Source organism: Oryctolagus cuniculus, chromosome 5, assembly GCF_051225735.1.
Source record: "Oryctolagus cuniculus isolate XC-2025 breed Fujian yellow rabbit chromosome 5, ASM5122573v1, whole genome shotgun sequence".
Taxonomy (NCBI): domain Eukaryota; kingdom Metazoa; phylum Chordata; class Mammalia; order Lagomorpha; family Leporidae; genus Oryctolagus; species Oryctolagus cuniculus.
The window spans coordinates 96,395,925-96,415,251 of NC_142871.1; the positions used below are offsets into that span (position 1 = coordinate 96,395,925).

General features: G+C 36.6%; 1 protein-coding gene across 8 annotated transcripts in view; it reads right to left on the minus strand.

Moving 5' to 3' along the window:
* The window catches only part of MYO6 (myosin VI), a 173,821-nt gene that overhangs the window by 3,927 nt on the left and 150,567 nt on the right, over positions 1-19,327 (minus strand). For 3 of the 8 annotated variants that reach the window (XM_008263124.5, XM_089332997.1, XM_089332999.1), the window contains 9 exons: positions 18,983-19,191; positions 17,023-17,101; positions 15,832-15,992; positions 13,035-13,061; positions 12,608-12,637; positions 9,412-9,450; positions 5,470-5,573; positions 4,423-4,554; positions 953-979 (listed from right to left, as the gene is read on the minus strand). In XM_008263124.5, coding sequence (XP_008261346.3) covers positions 953-979; positions 4,423-4,554; positions 5,470-5,573; positions 9,412-9,450; positions 12,608-12,637; positions 13,035-13,061; positions 15,832-15,992; positions 17,023-17,101; positions 18,983-19,191 — 808 coding nt within the window. The remainder of the gene's footprint in view (positions 1-952; positions 980-4,422; positions 4,555-5,469; positions 5,574-9,411; positions 9,451-12,607; positions 12,638-13,034; positions 13,062-15,831; positions 15,993-17,022; positions 17,102-18,982; positions 19,192-19,327) is intronic. The other 5 variants (XM_008263125.5, XM_008263126.5, XM_002714538.6 and 2 more) reach the window with 5 other exon arrangements.

Sequence of the window (19,327 nt, forward strand, 5' to 3'; positions counted from 1 at the left end):
CTAGTGTCCAGTTGGTAGGAAATTTACTATGATACTAACATTCATTAATTACACTACTTTTTTCTTTTATAACTATCTCCTGTAACTTAGTATTTTGAGTAAAGTTACAAAACCAAACAGAAGTTCTCTGACTAGCTTTCTCCACTAATGAGAGAAGTGACTTATTATGAGAAAGGCTGGAAGCTAACATCTATCTAGTTAAATAGAAGGACATACACATTGGAAACCTGAAACTAATCTTCCAAGAAACTTTGTTTCACGTTCAACTACATTATCTTTGAAAGTGTCAAATAAGTCACAAACAGACATTTATGAGATATGAGAAGCACTTAAAAAAATCAAGACTCAACCAGTTCATAAATGAGTATCACATTTATATCCAAATCATTACTGCTTAACTATTTCTAGAAGAAACTTACTGTACTTTAAGGTGACCTAAAATGTTTCAATTATCAAAGAATGCATGCCATAGGAAGCCATAAATGTAACAGGATGATCTATTCTTCCCAGTAAGAATATCATTATTAAACCTGTGCACCTTATCAAACAAAATCCAAATCCCTTTGGAAAGAAATGCAGACAACCAAGTGTTTGAAGACAGTATTTGAAACCAACACCTCAATGTTAGTCTTTATTCTAAAAGAAGAGCCATTATATTAAGATAGTTTTGCTACAATAAGAATTGTGTATACTTACAGTTTAAAATGGTAGTTATTTTTAAGACAAGTAATTTGATTTTCAAAAAGATTAGATTCTGCATATGTATTTTGGAGTGATACAACTAAAAATTTTCTTCCCAAATTAAAACAGATCTTAGTAGGAATAAACCATTTTAACATACAACAATTCCACTTAAAATTGTAGCAAAACAGTGTTTAATAGTAGTTAGTGCTTTACAAAGTATTTTAACCCATTTTCCAGTTAGCTCATGAGTTATCACCCATTGACTTACGTGAATTGTTCAAAAATGGTGCAAAATCTGTGAACAAATGGTTTTGGGTGTTGAACAAATGATAAAAATGCCAAAACTTTTAAATGAGCCTTCTTCTAATTTACAAAGTCGTCTCATCAATTTAGGGGTGAACAACAATACCCTAATCAATAAACCAAATAATCTCTGAATTACCTACAAGTTAGGTGCTGCTTTCTCATTAAAAAGGGAAGGGATATTTTGATTCATTACGTTGTAGGATATTCTGTTTGAGGCACATAGAAAGGGGTCCAAAATTTAAACCATACTTCATTTTAAATTTTGGGACATGGTGATATCCAAACAAAAATGGTGATTTAATAGACCTGATAGCACTTTCTCTCATACACTCCATCTGTTTTCATTTCTTCAATGGTTTCTAAATCTTATACTCATGCCATTCTTATTTTAGGAGCCCTAAAATAAAACAACTAAAATCACCATTTTAGAAGCACTTAAATACTATTAAAAATTGTAAATAATCTTCCATTCTTCCAAGACTTATTTCCGAAAATCACTATTGGCAGTAATTGGGGGAGACGTGCTCATGCAGTACAGCATCAGGAAAAGCATCTGAGGCTTCACACTTTAAAGAATTTACTATGACTTGTTCATCTATTTCCTTCGAAGTCAACATTATCTATCATTTTTTGTTAGTCATAAGTTGTCATTGTTTTATTTTCTGACATTAATGAATTCTAATCCCTTTAAATATTAGACTACATAGCAGTTCCTTTAAAGGTTGTTTAGCTGTCCCATTAGGAAACCACTTAAGTATAGAATTTTCTCAGCTGAGCTACTAAGAATCTTGGTGCCCTTCATTTTCCTTTTTAGCTGGGCTCTTATATCAGAATGAATTTTACATGAGAATAAAAAAAGGCAGAGAAAAATAAGGTAAGCAGTTCTCAGAGCAGAAGCTATGTTTTATCCTGAAAATGTTTCAAATCAAATTCTCTAAAATTAAACAATATGTAAATGGTGTGCACATAAAATTCCTAAGTTTTTTTGTTTACCTAGATGAGACTTGAGAAATTTTCCTAAACATTTGTTTTCCCAAATAACATATTATGAATTGAAATAGTGTTTGACCTAGCAAGATGAGCCACATATCCTTTACACCTTTTTGGGTGAAGTTGGATGAGTAAGGTGTAGACATTTGGTTTAAAAATACAAGAAATACTTATATATTATTTTAGAATGTGTGTGCCAAATATTACAATAGTATTTTTTTTGTTTGAGAAGTAAAATTACTCAGAGGGATAACTTTTGATATAACATTATAATCAAATTTCATCAGGCTAAAGCGAGCAATTAGAACATTTACAGCTACAAAAAAAAAGTCCATTGCTATTTTTCACTAAACAAAGGTAACATAATGGGAACTTAGTACTCAGAAAGTGAACAAGTAATGGGTTCATCTTGTCATCTTCAATTCACAGAGAAAAAACTCAAACTGGAGATAGGCTTGGAAGTCCTAGTGTTGACTGTGCCCTTGCCTGCCATTTCTGTTACAAGTGACCACTCACTGCCCTTCTGTTATATTTTGACTGACAACATCCCTTGAACAGTCACCAGCATGGGCTTCTACCAAACTAATAGCAATATTGCTCTCACTCAATGTATTTGTTGCAACAGCACAGAAACACTAAAATTCCACTGTTTAATTGACTTTACTTGAACTTTGCTTTTATTAACTCAGAAGGTAGTAAGGGAAGCAAAATATAATTAAGAGGTCATTCCCTAAGTTGTCTTGGGTCAGGTCTCGCTAAACCCTACCATCAAATGTTTGGATTACATCTTTAAAAAGAAAAAGCCATTACATATGCTGTCACCTTGACATTAATTCAAACTTCGCTAATAAGTTGTACCAGTTTAAAAGTAGCAAGTTGAGGGGCCGGCGCTGTGGCGCAGTAGGTTAATCCTCTGCGTGCAGTGCCGGAATCCCATATGGGCACCGGTTCTAGTCCTGGCTGCTCCACTTCCAATCCAGCTCCCTGGTATGGCCTGGGAAAGCAGTGGAGAATGGCCCAAGTGCTTGGGCCCCTGCACCTGCGTGGGAGGTAAGCTCCTGGCTCCTGGCTTCGCACTGGCGCAGCTCTGGCTGTTGCGGCCATTTGGGGAGTAAACCAACAGAAGAAAGCCCTTTCTCTCTGTCTCTTCCTCTCACAGTCTGTAACTCTACTTGTCAAATAAATAAACAAAATCTTAAAAAAAAAAAAAGTTGAACAAATAAAATTCCAATTACTGCCTGAATGATTGAAATGACAGCTCATATATATCACTCATATATCACAGGTATTTTCAGTTAATGTTAAAGCCTGTGCATGCTTTTACTAGGTTATATCTATTTTGCACTATTTTCAAGTATAGAAAGCCTTTTGCACGATAAAGTAAAAAATCCATTTTTAGGATCAATCCTGGCCTAAGGAAACTCTGGTCTGAATGAAAGTAATATTTTTCACTGCTGTACTTTCACAGTGTTATAAAATTATGTTTGCAGTAAACATTTTTATTTTTTAAACAAAAGACTTAAATTGTTAATGGAGAATGCATTAACCAATTCCTTTCTTTTTCTACCCCACAATCCTATTCTAGGTGGAACAGAAAAGTATTTAGGTCTACATATAAAAAAAGATAACAATATATGCATAGTTAAGGGAAATGCCCTTTAAAACTGAGGGAAAGTTTTAAAAATAAAAATTAAATAAGATCTTTTTAATAAATACAAAATATTCATTTTTACCTATAAGGCTAAAATTTTTTTTTCTAAATTTTTATTTGATTTGAGAGAGAGACAGAGTGTGCATCTGCTGGTTTACTCTCCAAATGCCTGCAATGGCTGGGACTGGGCCACAGAGAAGCAGGGAGCCAGCAATTCAATCTAAGCCTCCCACAGGGGCAGCTGAAACCTAACTACTGGACTCAACAACTGCTATCTTCCAGAGTGCACATTAGCACATTAGCAGGAAGGTAGAATAGGGAATGGAGCTGGGCCTCACCCAGGCACTCCAAGGTAGGATGCAGGTGTCCAAAGCAGTGTTTCAACTGCTACAACAAACACCCACCCCTGGAAGACTTTCCCTTTCATTTGCATTTCACATGTACAGTAAGATGCATAGTAATCTTTGTGCTGTCACATGATTTTGATGTGTGTGTGTGTGTGTGTATGGAAAAATATGTATTTAGAATAGTATTGCACAGCCTCATCAAGCAGATTCTTACCTCTAGAGTTTTAAGAAGTAAATGCAATATATCTTAAGAAACATGACTTGAGAGACATATTCGATAGAAATAATATTATAAAAATAGGTCATTATGGTTTTGTTCAATGGATCACAGTTCTACAGTAACAGAAATGCTATATGGGACACTTCGCCCAAATGTCTTATCATAGTAACATGCATTTATAAACAGATATTTCAGAACATTTAAAAGTACAGATTTGTTTTTACCATAATCAGTAACAGACTTTGGAGCACGCTGCTCTGTTTCAGTATTTCTCTTCTTGTTCTTAGATTTCCAAGCATGATACACTTTTAGTCTCCTGTGAAATTCTTCTCTGCAAGCTGCCAAGAGCTCAATATCTATTGATTACATAGAAAAGAGCCAAAAAAAAATTAACATCTAAATTTATTCATCCGAATATTTATTCTGTGGCATAAAAGATACAAAGTTTTTTATTTTTAAGTTAATATTACAAAACCAAAGGTTAAGATTACTATTCATTTTATAGTATCATTTATATTTGTTATGCTTTTTCTTATACATTATTGCTGTCTTAATACCAATTGTTCTGCACAAGAATCCTAGACTAATAAATCAGTCTTTTATAGATGCAAAAATTGAATCAGAGAGGTTCCATCACTTGTACAGGCCATAAATACCTTCACAACAGGATACATGGTCATTGTGCTCAACCACAAGCTAGACTTATACACAACACTTATTTAATGTTTATAATTATGCAGATATATTCAGTGAGAAGGAATTCTGTATAGGTCTTTCATTCCTACTCATATAGCCCTGAGCTGAAACACTGATTTAAATAAGAATACAACTAGGTCGAATCCTGTGGATACAGTATTTGACTCTAATTGTTTTGCTGGCAGAAAGATCATTTTAAAAAGAAAATATTACTATTGCATTACTCTTTCATAATTTTTACTTTTTTTATAACCAAAAGATTCAAATATATTGGTATTTATTAAGAATAACATTAGAAGGGCTAGTCATTAATATAGCCCAAACCATAATCTCTTTGTTCTTCCTCTCCGACCTAGGCAATAGACAGGCAAAATGGATTTAATTTAATAAGCATGTCTATCTTCTAGCTTTGAGTATAAACTAGGAATTCATTTCAAGGGAAGAGTAACAAAGAAATGAGTGTAAGCTAACCTATAAAACAAAAACAAATACACTTCTCCCAAACCAGTTTAGGAATTCTTATTTTATCATTACTATGAACCCTTCCTGCTTTTTCACCCTCTTCATGGACTTACCACAAGAAGTGTTGATAGTATCTCGTAGTTCTGCATATTTCCACTTACTAAGATCATGTTTCTTGGTACCAGCAGCAGCCTTGGTGGCTTGGACAGCAGGGCCTCTGTAATTATTATATATTTTTACATATTTATAAATATGAATGAAATACTGACTAAAAAGGTAAGGAAGTGTATATAAGTTTAAGAACTGCAAACAACCACTGTACCAGAAAAACGTATAGTGATTTTTAAATGTTTGACAGAGGAGATTCAGAAGGATATAATCAAAACTGGCCCATTAAATTACAATTTTGCATCTCACTACTTGATAGCCATATTAGTTTTGTTGTTGTTTTTTGTTTATTTGCTTTTGAAAGGCAGAGTTACAGAGAGAGAGAGAAACAGAGAGAGAGAGAGAGAGAGAGAGAGAGAGAGAGAGAAACAGAGAGACAAGAGATATTCACCCACTGGTTCACTCCCCAAATGGCTGCAATGGCCAGGGCTGGGCCAGTCCTAAGCCAAGAGCTTCATCCAGGTCTCCTACGTAGGAGTACTTGGGCCACCTTCTACTGCTTTCTCAGGCACATTAGCAGGGAGCTGGATCAAAGTGCAGCAGCTGGGACTGAAACTGGCAGCCTGATGGGATGCCGATGACTTAACACTCTATGCCACAAATGGCGGCCCCCAGCCATATTAGGTTTTGAATCAGAACTTTTGATTCCAATATTCTAGTACCATACACCTGCCCCATACTTCAATTTAAACATTCTTCTCGTGGGTATTTGGACCTCTGAAGTTTTTAAATTCCTCAAAATCAAAACAACACACCTGGAAGATCATTAGAAGCACTCTAACAGTTTGCTTGTGACCATCAGCTCACACAGCACAATCACCTGTGCCAACCACTCAGCGCGTAGGTGATCAAGCTCCATCCACACCTATTGGTTCATAAACTCCCTGGACATCCAGAGTTTCACAAGCTGCACGGGTGAGTGGCTGAACTGCAACTCGGTGCATTGGAGTCATTAAAGACGAGCTAAAGGAACTGCTGCGGTCTGGAACCTCTACTAGATGTCAAGTTTCACTGTTAATAAGAAACTGTGGGAGAAGTCTGTGAACAGACTAAACCACACTCTCATGTTCAGTGAATAATAACATGACAACTGGTACACTACAGGAAGAAACAGAAGGGCAAATTTCAGAGGACACAGTGTTGTATCTTGCACTATTTAGTAGAAACATTTCCACGGGGAAAGAGGAAAGAAAGAAAATCTAAAGCACTCAATAAAATGGGACAAATTCAGCATTTCATTTATGTTCATGCACATGATTTGAGATCTTCAATCAGAAAATGTGGGCAATGTTTCTTTTCTCTATAATAATGTATATTATTTTTCAGCCAAGGAATACACTTGCACATAGCAGAAACTCAGAATAAAGTTCAATGTAAAAAGGAAGAGTTTAAACATATCAGCTTTCTTTTTTTTTTTTTTTTTTGACAGGCAGAGTGGACAGTGAGAGAGAGAGAGAGACAGAAAGAAAGGTCTTTTCTCTATAATAATGTATATTATTTTTCAGCCAAGGAATACACTTGCACATAGCAGAAACTCAGAATAAAGTTCAATGTAAAAAGGAAGAGTTTAAACATATCAGCTTTCTTTTTTTTTTTTTTTTGACAGGCAGAGTGGACAGTGAGAGAGAGAGAGAGACAGAAAGAAAGGTCTTTTCTCTATAATAATGTATATTATTTTTCAGCCAAGGAATACACTTGCACATAGCAGAAACTCAGAATAAAGTTCAATGTAAAAAGGAAGAGTTTAAACATATCAGCTTTTTTTTTTTTTTTTTTTTTTTTTTTTTTTTTTTTGACAGGCAGAGTGGACAGTGAGAGAGAGAGAGAGACAGAAAGAAAGGTCTTCCTTTTTCCGTTGGTTCACCCTCCAATGGCCGCCGCGGCTGGCGCGCTGCGGCTAGCGCACTGCGCTGATCCGATGGCAGGAGCCAGGAGCCAGGTGCTTTTCCTTGTCTCCCATGGGGTGCAGGGCCCAAGCACCTGGGCCATCCTCCACTGCACTCCCTGGCCACAGCAGAGAGCTGGCCTGGAAGAGGGGCAACCGGGACAGAATCCCACGCCCCAACCGGGACTAGAACCCGGTGTGCCGGCGCCGCTAGGCGGAAGATTAGCCTAGTGAGCCGCGGCACCGGCCAAAACATATCAGCTTTCAAGAACCTGAAAAGATGGCATTAGTACTAAAATCATTAAATATTAAAGAGCTAAAATATCGCTTCTTGCATATCACACAAGATTCTTCTTTATCATGTACTACTTAGAAAATATCTCCTCCTAAAGAGAGAGAATTAAGGTCTAATACCCCAAAATAAGCACAGGTTTTCTCATCATTTCACATTTCGAAAGATAAAAACAATCCTTGCAAAAGACAAGATACAGATAACTTAAGACTGCTGTTATTGAAAAATGCTGTCTGAAGCAATGTTACCTTCTTTCTCAAGTGAAGGAAATTATTCTGTCAATAATAAGCTAAACAATGGAATAAGTACGGTGCCTCTGCCTCTTTAAAAGGCTTATGAATGCTTTCATTTTAAAGAACAAGAAACAGCATGCTTCACCCTTAAAATTGTTTGACATGGTGATTGCTGCTTATGTATAAAACTGGCTGAAGAATAATGTGTGGTCATTTAGTTCTTCCTGTATTTTATGGTTAAACTCTTTGTAGGTTTCTTGGGAAGTCTATACTTTTCATAAGCTGTGTGGCAATTTTCCATGTAATTTTTTGTTCTTAATTGCTTTGCACAGAAAGAACCAGCTGTGTGTCAGCAAGGCCTCTCTCTATTACCCTTCATGATAAATTAGGCTGTAACACTTATTCAAATACTGTTTCTTTTCTTCATCCCTAAAGCACCAGTCCATAAGCTAACAATAATAACAACAGCAGCAATTGTCTTTTTTTCCTAGCTCTTCTGGAAGTCTTTTCTAGGAGGGGAGCTGAAAATTATTACGAGTATTACTGTTGCTGTTTTTTCTTTTGAAAGATAGAAGGAATTTTCATACTTGTCAGATTGTCAAAGTATACGTGTCTTGATACCTTTAAAAAATGCAGCACACTGAATTCAAATTATTATTGCCCAATCTATGGTTTTAATATCATCAACCTCTCAGTCACACTACCTTAAACAAAACTGTACCCGCTGAGAAACATACTCAGCCCCGGAAGAAGTTTAAATGCTGCCCTCACTCCTGATCACTGGAGTTATTAAAACAGTAAAATAAAGATGAAATTTACTGATGATTTAGACTTGTTATAAAGACAATCACTTAAACAACATAGTAAGGTAGTAGCAAAACTGACTTGATTTAAAAATATATATTAATTTAGTATTTTAATCAATTGTGTTAACTTCAAAATCGAGAGTTCAGATGTTACCCATTCATATCAACTGATAAAGGGAGTGGACCAGATCCTGCTCAGGCTGTATCCTCTGGTGGCTCAATTTGCACCAGTGGTTTTGAACCAGTGGCATAGTGCAGAGCTCCTCAGGAGCCACACTCTTCCTCTACTCCCCTTCAAGCAGGAGCAGTGGTTCCCAAATGAGGCACAGCACCAACATTGGGAGTTTCAAAGTATACATTCTGTTACAATGAGGGGAAAGATCCCCCTGAATTGGTGGAGGCAAATGATTAAACTGGGAATTATCCCCAAAAAGGAATTTTCCCATCCAAAATGCCAATGGTATTCCCACTGACAAACACTGATTTAGGGAATATCACTTTTTATCTTTATCTGTGTTGAGGTGGAATAAAGGGAAAGTGACATTCCTTGTACACAAAACTTAAAAAGAGTGGGCTAGTCACAGAACAGGTTCTAGTCCAAATAATCAAAGGTAACTTAAAAGCATGATTATGAGATGAACACTTATTTCCCCAAATTACACTGAACTAACCTACTCAAAATTTCTGACATTTCTTTGGCCATTTGTTCCCTATAAGAAAAATAAATAATAGAACAGAGTTATATAAATACCATGTAAACTTTCTAATAAAATTGTTATATTCAGAAAACGATACACTTTATAAATTACCTAAAAATATAATTTAAAATTTATATTGTTTTTACTTTATAAAGGCCTGTGATGTACTCAGTAAACCTAGCCATTAAACACAGCACCATTTTTTAAAAATCCAATTAAAGTCATCTCAATACACATCCATTTTTATATAAGAACTTTAAGATAAAATTGCATAAAAGTCACACTCTTGTGGTATTTTTATGTACAGAATACAAATAGCATATTCTAAATGCATTGAGGAAACTTGGCAGGACACAGATTTTATATGAGGATTTTTGCACTAGAGTTGCTTAGCAAATATTAATTAAATAAAGCATTACAGTAAACCAAGGTGATGAATTCTACAATGTCAGAGTTTAAGAATCTGATATATTCAAAACTCAGAAATTCTAAATCAAAGCATGCTTTTTGCAAAAACAGAGTATCTACACAAACAATCGTCATATGAAAGATTTGAAGTGTTGTGACCTTCCAAGGATAAACATTTCTCAAAGGTAGAAACCCATATTTATTACCCAGGAGAGTGTAACTTTTCTCAACATTTGTTTAACTTGGTGGAATGGGATGGAAGCTTCCTCTTGTTCATCCACCCTTTGCTAACTTTATTTTCCTGCCCTTTGCTCTTTTGCTTCATAATTAATCATTTCCCACTCATTTTATTCATCAGATTCTGGCAACTTCAAAACCTTACAAATCAGTAAAAGCCGTAAGAAAACATGATTGATATATTAGCTTCAGGCAGTTTCCTGCCCACCAAGATTCAGACTTTAAAAGTGGAGGACTCCTGTATTCTTTCCTTGTCATGAACATTGGCTACAATTAATTACTGATGGGGGTGGAGGCTATCCAAGCAAGCATAGTTTAGAGAAAAAGCAGTCTTTCATAACAATAAACAAATATAATAAAATTACCTTTTGAAAAATACATTTATCATTCTTTCTTTAAGTTAGTAGTTTCTCAGAATTTTCTTCCAAACTTAGCAAGACTTTGGTAGGTATTTTTAATTCTATTATCACCCCACCTTGAGATTTCTGTCTCAGTATCCAGAGCATGGTTGTTTTATCACCTCTTTCTCCTAAAACTTCCTTCATTTCTTTTCCCACGGCAGGGAGCTCATGGCCTTTAACAGTTCTTGACACCTGCTCAGTTGGTCATATAGATTTCTTTGTATGCTTTGATACTGCACTGTATGGCAGTCTCCACTGAGTCATTATCATATTTGAGCCCACATCAAGATACACTTAATCTATACCAAATACACTTCACCAAATTCACTAGATGTTTTTTTCTTCTGATTTTACTAAATTACATGAAAATGATCTTACTTTCACCTTTAGATATTGGTTGCAAGGCTAAATACACAAGTTCAAATAGTAACTAATGAAGCAATTATTCTAATGCAGGGCAATAATAGAGATACTTTAAGTGTAACTTGAACATGTCCACCAAACAGGTAAAACACACATACAAGTGTCCAAAAAGTTCTTGAAAAATGGAATTAAAAGATAAGTTTGGTACAAAAAATTTTTAAATTCATGCAGCTTTTTTTTCCAATACACATTTTCCATGTACTTTCTGAAGTACCCTCAAATACAAATATCCATTTTACACGTAAAACATATTTTACATGTAAACAACATATTTTTAAATGGCTTCCTTATCTACAGAATTTTTCTAGTGATGCAAATACGTTGTAATGGAGAGGACATTGCACTGTGTACAATCTGTGTAGAACTTTACAAAGGACAATTTATAATTTCATGGCATTTGTGTGCTTGCTACAATATTCTTAGAATTTGCTTTTGTAGCTGCAGCATTCATGGTGATTCTCTGCATAAGTCAAAATGGGATTACTTGATTATGTCTCCTGCTGCAGTGATGTCAAATACTTTCACATTAAAATAAATTAACATATTTTATTATAAATGTTACCCTTTTTTTCCTCTTTTACATGTGATACTTGGAGAGAATTATTTATGTAGGCTGCATCATTTTTCAAAACATTTGTTTTGGTATAGGATCCTAACAGAGTCAATAACAACTATAAAGGCTACAGTTGCCATCCTTTAAAGGTGTTAAAATTCAGACTACATATACTTCAAAAGTGCATATAAATATACACATATCACATACAAATTTTATATGCAAAAATCAAATATGTGCAAAATATATACAAAATGTATTTTTTAATTCATGTTACTAGGATTCTCTGCAGAGAAATTTTCCTACAAAAAGATACATTATCACTAAAATTAGCATTACATAGAGCAGGTACTTCAAAAGATTGTGGAAAAATGGAATTAAAAGATAAGGGGATTTCTGGTGCAAAAAAACTTGAAATCCATGCATGTAGCTGGAGATTATGACCTAGTTTAGGTATTTCTAGAATGAACTACCCTAAATGCCAAAAACTAAGTATTTCCCTTATTCTTATTTATATGTGCACACCTGCTTCTAAAGATAGGATGTAAGGGAAACTTAAAAACACTTAAAACAAAATGGGTATTTTTCCACAGCAAGAAAAAGGTGAAGAAATGATGATTTATCTAATTCTCTTTTAATAAAGACAAAAATTTAAAACACAGTTTTGTAAAACTTTGTTTTATACCTCTGTCAAACCAATGGTTAAGAATGTTATACCACTATAATTTTAATGATTTGTCATTACTTTAAAATTTACTGTGTATGGGTGAAATGGTCATTTTTCCATTCAACTACTGTTTATCGCCATTGCCTATTTCCCACTGAACTAGGGTCTTCTGGTTTGTACTTGTTAGACTTCTTTTTTTGGTGAAGCATTAAGCCTGTCTTTACTATAATGTAAATTTAAAATATGTGTTCTCAAAAATTAAAAAGAGAGAAAGGGAGAGGGAAGAAGGGTTGAGGAGGGAGGGAAAAAGGAAGGGAGTATCATTATATTGTATTCTGAGAATTGTATTACTAAGTATATGGAACATGTTACAAACTAAACCTTTTAAAAACTTAATACAATAAGGAAACTACTCCCCTACTACATCCATATTAGGATATAATATATTTATATTATACATAATATAATATATCCACATACGGTGTCATTTTTGATCTTGTGCCATCATTTCTGTGAAGAGAATATATTTTAGTTACTATCACAACCAACTTGGAATTGTGAAAATCTGGGATTGTGCAAATTTGTGTTTTAGTTATTTTACTCATTGATTTGGAAAATTCAATTTTTTTCATCAACATGTGAGATCATTTTAATTTTTAATACATTTTCAAATCATTAAAATGATTAGGGAAGAATGCATTAAAGGCATTCAGTAAAAATTAAAGAGTAAGCATATTACATCTAGATTGGAATGTTCATGCACTGTGAGATTTATTTTTTAAGAATTTGGTTATTACTTTATAATCTCATATAATTTGGAACCATCACTTTCTCTCAAGTATCATATGTTTGGATTATATTTTAAAACATATATGTGGAAAATAGTTACATGGAAAATAGTTCTTACTTAGAAGTTACCGGATAGGAATCCAAGCTGGAAAAGTAACTTAAAATTGTTCAATACAGAATAATCCATTCATACTTTAAAAAAATATACCACAGAACTTAAGAACAACATTTTTACACTACATATTAAGAAGCAATTTACTTCAGAGTTCTAATTTTACTACAGAAATGATTCCGTAAGTATTCAAAAGTTTTAGTTATAGCTCACGGAGTAAGATTAAACTGTCAAAGAGGAAAACACCTATATGGAACATCACTCATACTTTTGTGCTAATGCTAATAGTACTGGGTATAAAATAAACATAAGGGGGCAGCAAGAACGAGCTCAAGAGGACCCTACAGTCAAAGAATGCCTCCTTGAAGAGAGTTGACAGGACTTCCAAGGGCATTCCAAAGGGGAGAATACCACCCTTAAGGGCTGTGGGTCCCACTGCAGAACTAACTCTTCTGCCTTTTAAGTCACAATAGCTTGGATATCTTCCCACTACTTAACACAGGTCCTACTGTGGAGCTAATTCTACTTAACTTAAAAATCTTAGGGAACTCCTCATTCACACTAAAGGTCCTAAATGGCCCACTCTCTCAGAGACTACTCACCCTGGAAGAGGTACACCTTTCTGAGGAAGAAGTCCACGTCTGAGCCAGATGGCAGTACACAGTGTGTGGAACTGACACTGGACATAGCTTAATTTTTCAAATGCTTAAATACAAACTTTGGCAATGAGTACCAATAAGGGCTGCATTAACAAGTCCCTTAGGAATGAACTTTGGCCATGATAAATTCAGCTCTGCCAACTGCAGTGCTTCCTCACAGACATCAGGGGTGGCATCTGTAAGGTTCATTTAAGAGCTTGGCCTCGCTGCTAGGCAGCTACACTTAATAAGGGGTTCCAGCCACTCCAATGTAACACAGGCAGAAGGAACAGGTCCCAACTGAACTGAGAATACATTTACAAAAGCCATGGCAGGGCTAAAATATTCTAATTACAATGAAATGTCCATAAAGAGTAAAAATACTGGGACCAAATCCAACAGTTTAACAATTATAATACATTTTGTTTGCATGAGCCTATTTGGTTCAATTAACAAGTAATACACTTTCATGTACAATTCAAAATTTTGAGCTTCACAAAATGATGACTTTCTAGAAAAAGTGTGAAGACAATTTAACACACCCTTTTCCTTCCTTATCTTTGTTTTCAGCTAAATAAAATCTAACAATTAGAATTGCCATTACCATGTGATTTGAACCAAGGTTTTTTTCTGTTCACAAGGAAATATCTCCATCTAGTGGTGCGCTTACACTAAATTTTTGTCATAAACTGCTCTCAAGTTCTGAAAAGCTTGGTTATAAATACTTTCCATGTGCCTTTCAGCATATACATAACATACACACATAAAAATAAAGGGACCCTCCAAACGAGTTTTGCTTCTTTTAAAAAATAAATAATTAGGGGCCAGCATGGTGATGCAGCAGGTTAAGCTACTGCCCGTGAAGCCTGCATCCCATATGAGCCCCGGTTCCAGTCTCAGCTGCTCCACTTCCAATCCAGCTCCCTGATAATGTGTCTGGGAAAGCAGTAACTATGGCTCAAGTGCTTGGGTCCCTGACAACCATGTGGGAGGCCTGGATGGGGCTCCAGGCTCTTGGCTTTGGCCTGGCGCAGCCCCAGTCATTGTAGCCATTTGGTAAGTGAGCCTGCAGAAGGAAAATCTCTCTGTACTTCTGCCTTTCAACTAAATAATCTTTAAAAAAATTTTAAACTAGTGATTTTACATTCTAACTTTTTAAATGAAAGATATTAAAACTTTCCTTCAACTTCCTGTAAAATATTAAGAACTTATATGCAATGGTTTGGCTCTTGAACTCATGCAGATGTTTAAACTCCCAAACCATCAGTTTTTAACAGGATGGAAACTTAATGCAATTATGGCTTTTAGGAGGTGGGCCTAGTGGGAGATCTTTAGATTATTAGGAATGCATCCTTGGAAGATAATTCTTGCAAGAAGGTAGGTTATAATGGCTGAGTGGGACCCCATGTCTCTGCTTCCTGGCTTGCCATGTGATACTTCCTCCCTGTATGCTCCATGCTCCACTACTGACATCCTCATTAGAGGCCAAACCAATGGGCCCATTGATCCTGCATTTGAACCTCCAAAACTGAGTTCAATAAGCCTTTTCCCTTTATAAAGTTATTTGCCAGTGTGGTAATGAAAAGCTGAACACCACACTGCATATTCCTCCACACTCCACTATAGTATTTAGAGGTAATGTGGAAAGCTCAGGCACCAAAGTATTTCAATGTAATTAACATTCTTGCCTGGGAAAGGGAAACCCATTACCCTGAAGCACTGGAAGGTAAATTTCTCCTCATTTCAAGTATTAGAGTATATGATATATTTTTAAAAATTTGAATTAGTAAAATAAAAAAAATTTAAACATATTAAACTGTTTTATCGTAAAGTCACTGAGATCTATACTCAGTGTCTGAGGACAGGTATTTAGAAATCAGTTGTCTATGCAATATATGGTTTCAGAATAAAAGTTAAGTTTTTTTTAACAGTACTGATTAACTGAATTTTCTGTTATTAATTTTAAAAAATTTAAAACTTTTATGGAAAATCAATTGTTTCATTCACTTGTGTATAAAAGTGGACACACACATTAAAAATGATTTTACTTCAAATATGAAGACACAACAAATATGGTTCTCCTATCCCTTTCACATGGAAGTAACAAATAGGAAGGTGATGGAAAGCAAAGGAGAGGTTGCCACACCACACCCAGGGCCCCATACCTCCGAAGCGCTAGGTCGCCCTGGGCCTCGTCGCTGATGAGCTCAGCTTCGCTCTGGGCTATCCGCAGGGCCAGCTCCCGGTCCCTGCGCTCCTGTTCCAGAACTGCTTGTTGCTGGGATTCCTCCTCCCGCTGCCTGGCCAGCTGTTCCTCCACTTCAGCCTGACAAAGACAAAGAGCCATGTCACCACGAGTTCTTTACTTTTGACTAGGCCACTCACATTATTACTTTAAAAAAAAAAAAAAAAAAACACAAACAAACAAAAAGTTCCAGGCCCGTCTGTGATGCCAGCATCCTATATTTCAGTGCTGGTTCGAACCCCTTCCCATCCAACTCCCTGCTGGGAAAGCAGTGGATGATGGCTCAAGTCCTCAGTCCTCTGCCACCCACATGGGAGACCCATGGAGCTCCTGGCTCCTGGTTTCAGCCTGGCCCACTCCCACCCCTTACAGGCATCTGGGGAGTGAACCAGCAGAGAAATCAATCAATCTCTCTTTCTCTCTCTCCCTTTATCTCTGTGTAGCTCTGTCTTCCAAATAAACAAGTCTTTTAAAAAACCTTAATTATTCCACACAAGTACTAAAGAATATATATATTTTAACTACAACTCTGTTCAGTCTCTATAGTCTTCTATATTATGATTAATGCTTCAAACACATGTGTATCTTTCCTCTTTTCCAAACCTAAGAGAAGGGAGAAGAACCATGGTTTCACCATTCTATCAATACCCCAAACATCACTTGAGTATCCTAGGTATCACATTAACACCCAACACCTGGACAGCGGATGGCAGAAACTAAGTGTTGGTTAGGCTTAGGATATATTATGAAAGCCAACACAATCAAAAACACAAATACATGATCAAATATTTGTAGACATGTTTCTTTTTAAAATGCTTAATGTGTATTAATTCAATTAATGCTTACAATTGTCTATCCCCCTGCTACAGAGAGAAAACTGTAGCCAGCATTACTCATTGTGATGTACACAACACACAATTTCTGTCAGTAACAGAGCCTGCATTGGAACTCACCTCTCTAACTCTAATGCCCTTTTCCACAACCACTGCAGAAACTGCCTTTGGTGTCTGGGATAAACCAGTGAGAGCTTATCAAGCAAACTGAGACCTCATTTTCACTTCTTTTATAATTTTGCATATTCTGTTTCAATAGAAATTCATGAAGAACTTACCTGGATACGTTTCTCATCATCTTCCCTTTTCTTTCTCTCTTCTTCTTCTTGCTTTCTCTTTGCTTCCATCTCAAGCTTCCTAAAAAAAAGCAGAAGACTCTTCAAAATAAAAGATCCTTTGAAAGGCAGTTTAACTATTAATGACAATGTAATGGAATTGGGAGCTCAAGTTAACCTCCTGGCAGTACAAGTCATCACTTTATTTTGAATAAAATAAAATCAAATTCTACTGACAGTAATTTTTTGAATATTTACTTATTTTAAAGTCAAAGTAACAATGACAGAGGGAGAGATAGACACCTATATGTACATACACAGAGAGAAATAGAGAAAGAGATCAATCTTTGATTTGCTGGTTCACATCCTAACTACCCACAATAGCAGGGGCTAGGCAGGGCAAAGCCAGGAGCCACTAACTTCATCTAGGTCTCCCACATGGCAGGCCTCATCTGCTTGCCTCCAGGTATGTCAACAGGAAGCTGGAGCACCTGCTCAGATATGGGATATGGGCATACCAAGCAGCAGCTCAACCTGCTGCACCACAACACTGGCCCACCCCATGTTTCTTTTTTTTTTTTTTTTTTGACAGGCAGAGTGGACAGTGAGAGAGAGAGACAGAGAGAAAGGTCTTCCTTTGCCGTTGGTTCACCCTCCAATGGCCGCCGCGGCCAGCGCGCTGCGGCCGGCGCACCGCGCTGATCTGATGGCAGGAGCCAGGAGCCAGGTGCTTATCCTGGTCTCCCATGGGGTGCAGGGCCCAAGCACCTGGGCCATCCTCCACTGCACTCCCTGGCCACAGCAGAGAGCTGGCCTGGAAGAGGGGCAACCGGGACAGAATCCGGCGCCCCGACCGGGACTAGAACCCGGTGTGCCGGCGCCGCTAGGCGGAGGATTAGCCTAGTGAGCTGCGGCGCCGGCCCACCCCATGTTTCTTAAATGAAGCAAACATAAATACAATTATATTCTATAATGTTTAACATCTCTAAGTTTAAGTTGGTTATAAAGGCTAGAAGTAAGAGCCCTCTACTCCTTCACCAACTAAACTCTACCTTACCATCACAATCCTCTAAAATGCTATCAGTTTCAAAACTGCAAAAACAAAAGCAAGTTCTTTCCAGCTCATAAAATATACAAGTTACAGCTTTAAGAATTATTTAAGAAATATTCAAGTATAAAAGTAGAACCAAAATTCAAATTATATTTAAAAGCAGTTTATTGGGCCAGCATTGTGGCAGAGAGTAAAGCCACCGCCTGCAAATATCAGCATCTTTGAGAGCACCAGTTGGGGTGGCTCCACTTCCAATTCAGCTCCCTGATAACGTGCCTGGGAAAGCAGAGGAGGATGGCTCAAGTACGTGAGCCTCTAGCTCCTGGCTCCTGGCTTCAGCCTGACCCAGTCCTGGCCAATTGTGGCCATTTGAGGAGTGAACCGGCAAATGAAATCTCTCTCTCTACATCTCTCTTTGTAACTCTTCCTTTCAAATAAATAGATCTTTTTATATATATATATTTTATTTATTTGAAAGAGTTACAGAGAGAGGTAGAGATAGAGATCTTCCATCCACTGGTTCACTCTGATCCAAAATCAGGAGCCAGGTGCTTCTTCCGGGTCTCCCACTTAGGTGCAGGGGCCCAAGGACTTGGACCATCCTCCACTGCTTTCCCAGGTGAATTAGCAGGGAGCTGGACCAGAAGTGGAGCAGCCGGGACTCGAACCAGTGGCCATACGGGATGCTGGTGCTGCAGGCTGGGGCTTTAACCCACTGCGCCACAGCACCGGCCCAAATAAATAGATCTTTTTTAAAAATTTAAAAAATTAAAGCAGTTTCTGTTATCGTTACAAGCTTCCCTAACTTTATACTTATTCTAAAATCAGCTTATTAAAAGAAGAACATGGGCAAGAATGCACTATTCTCCCTTTTACAATGCAGACAGCAATATACACGCCTTAATGCCTTACATTCGCCTTTCCTCCTCCTCTTTTCTTCGACGCTGCTCATCTTCTTCACGTCTTTTTCTTTCTTTTTCCATTTCTTCTTGAATGCGCCTCAGCCTTTCTGCTTCCTCTTCCTGCTGTTTTTTTTTCTGTAACGCACTGAGGAGTTCCTCTGAGCTTTTCACTAGGGCATCATATTCTTTCTGTATTTGCTGCCTTGTCATCATAGTAGACTTAGAAAACAAAATAATAAACATGTGCTTTAAGAATTGACTCTTCTACTAAATGTGAATATACTTAACAGTACTAAACTGTAATTCTGAAAATGTCTATGATGATAAAGTTAATGTTACAAGTATTTTACCACAA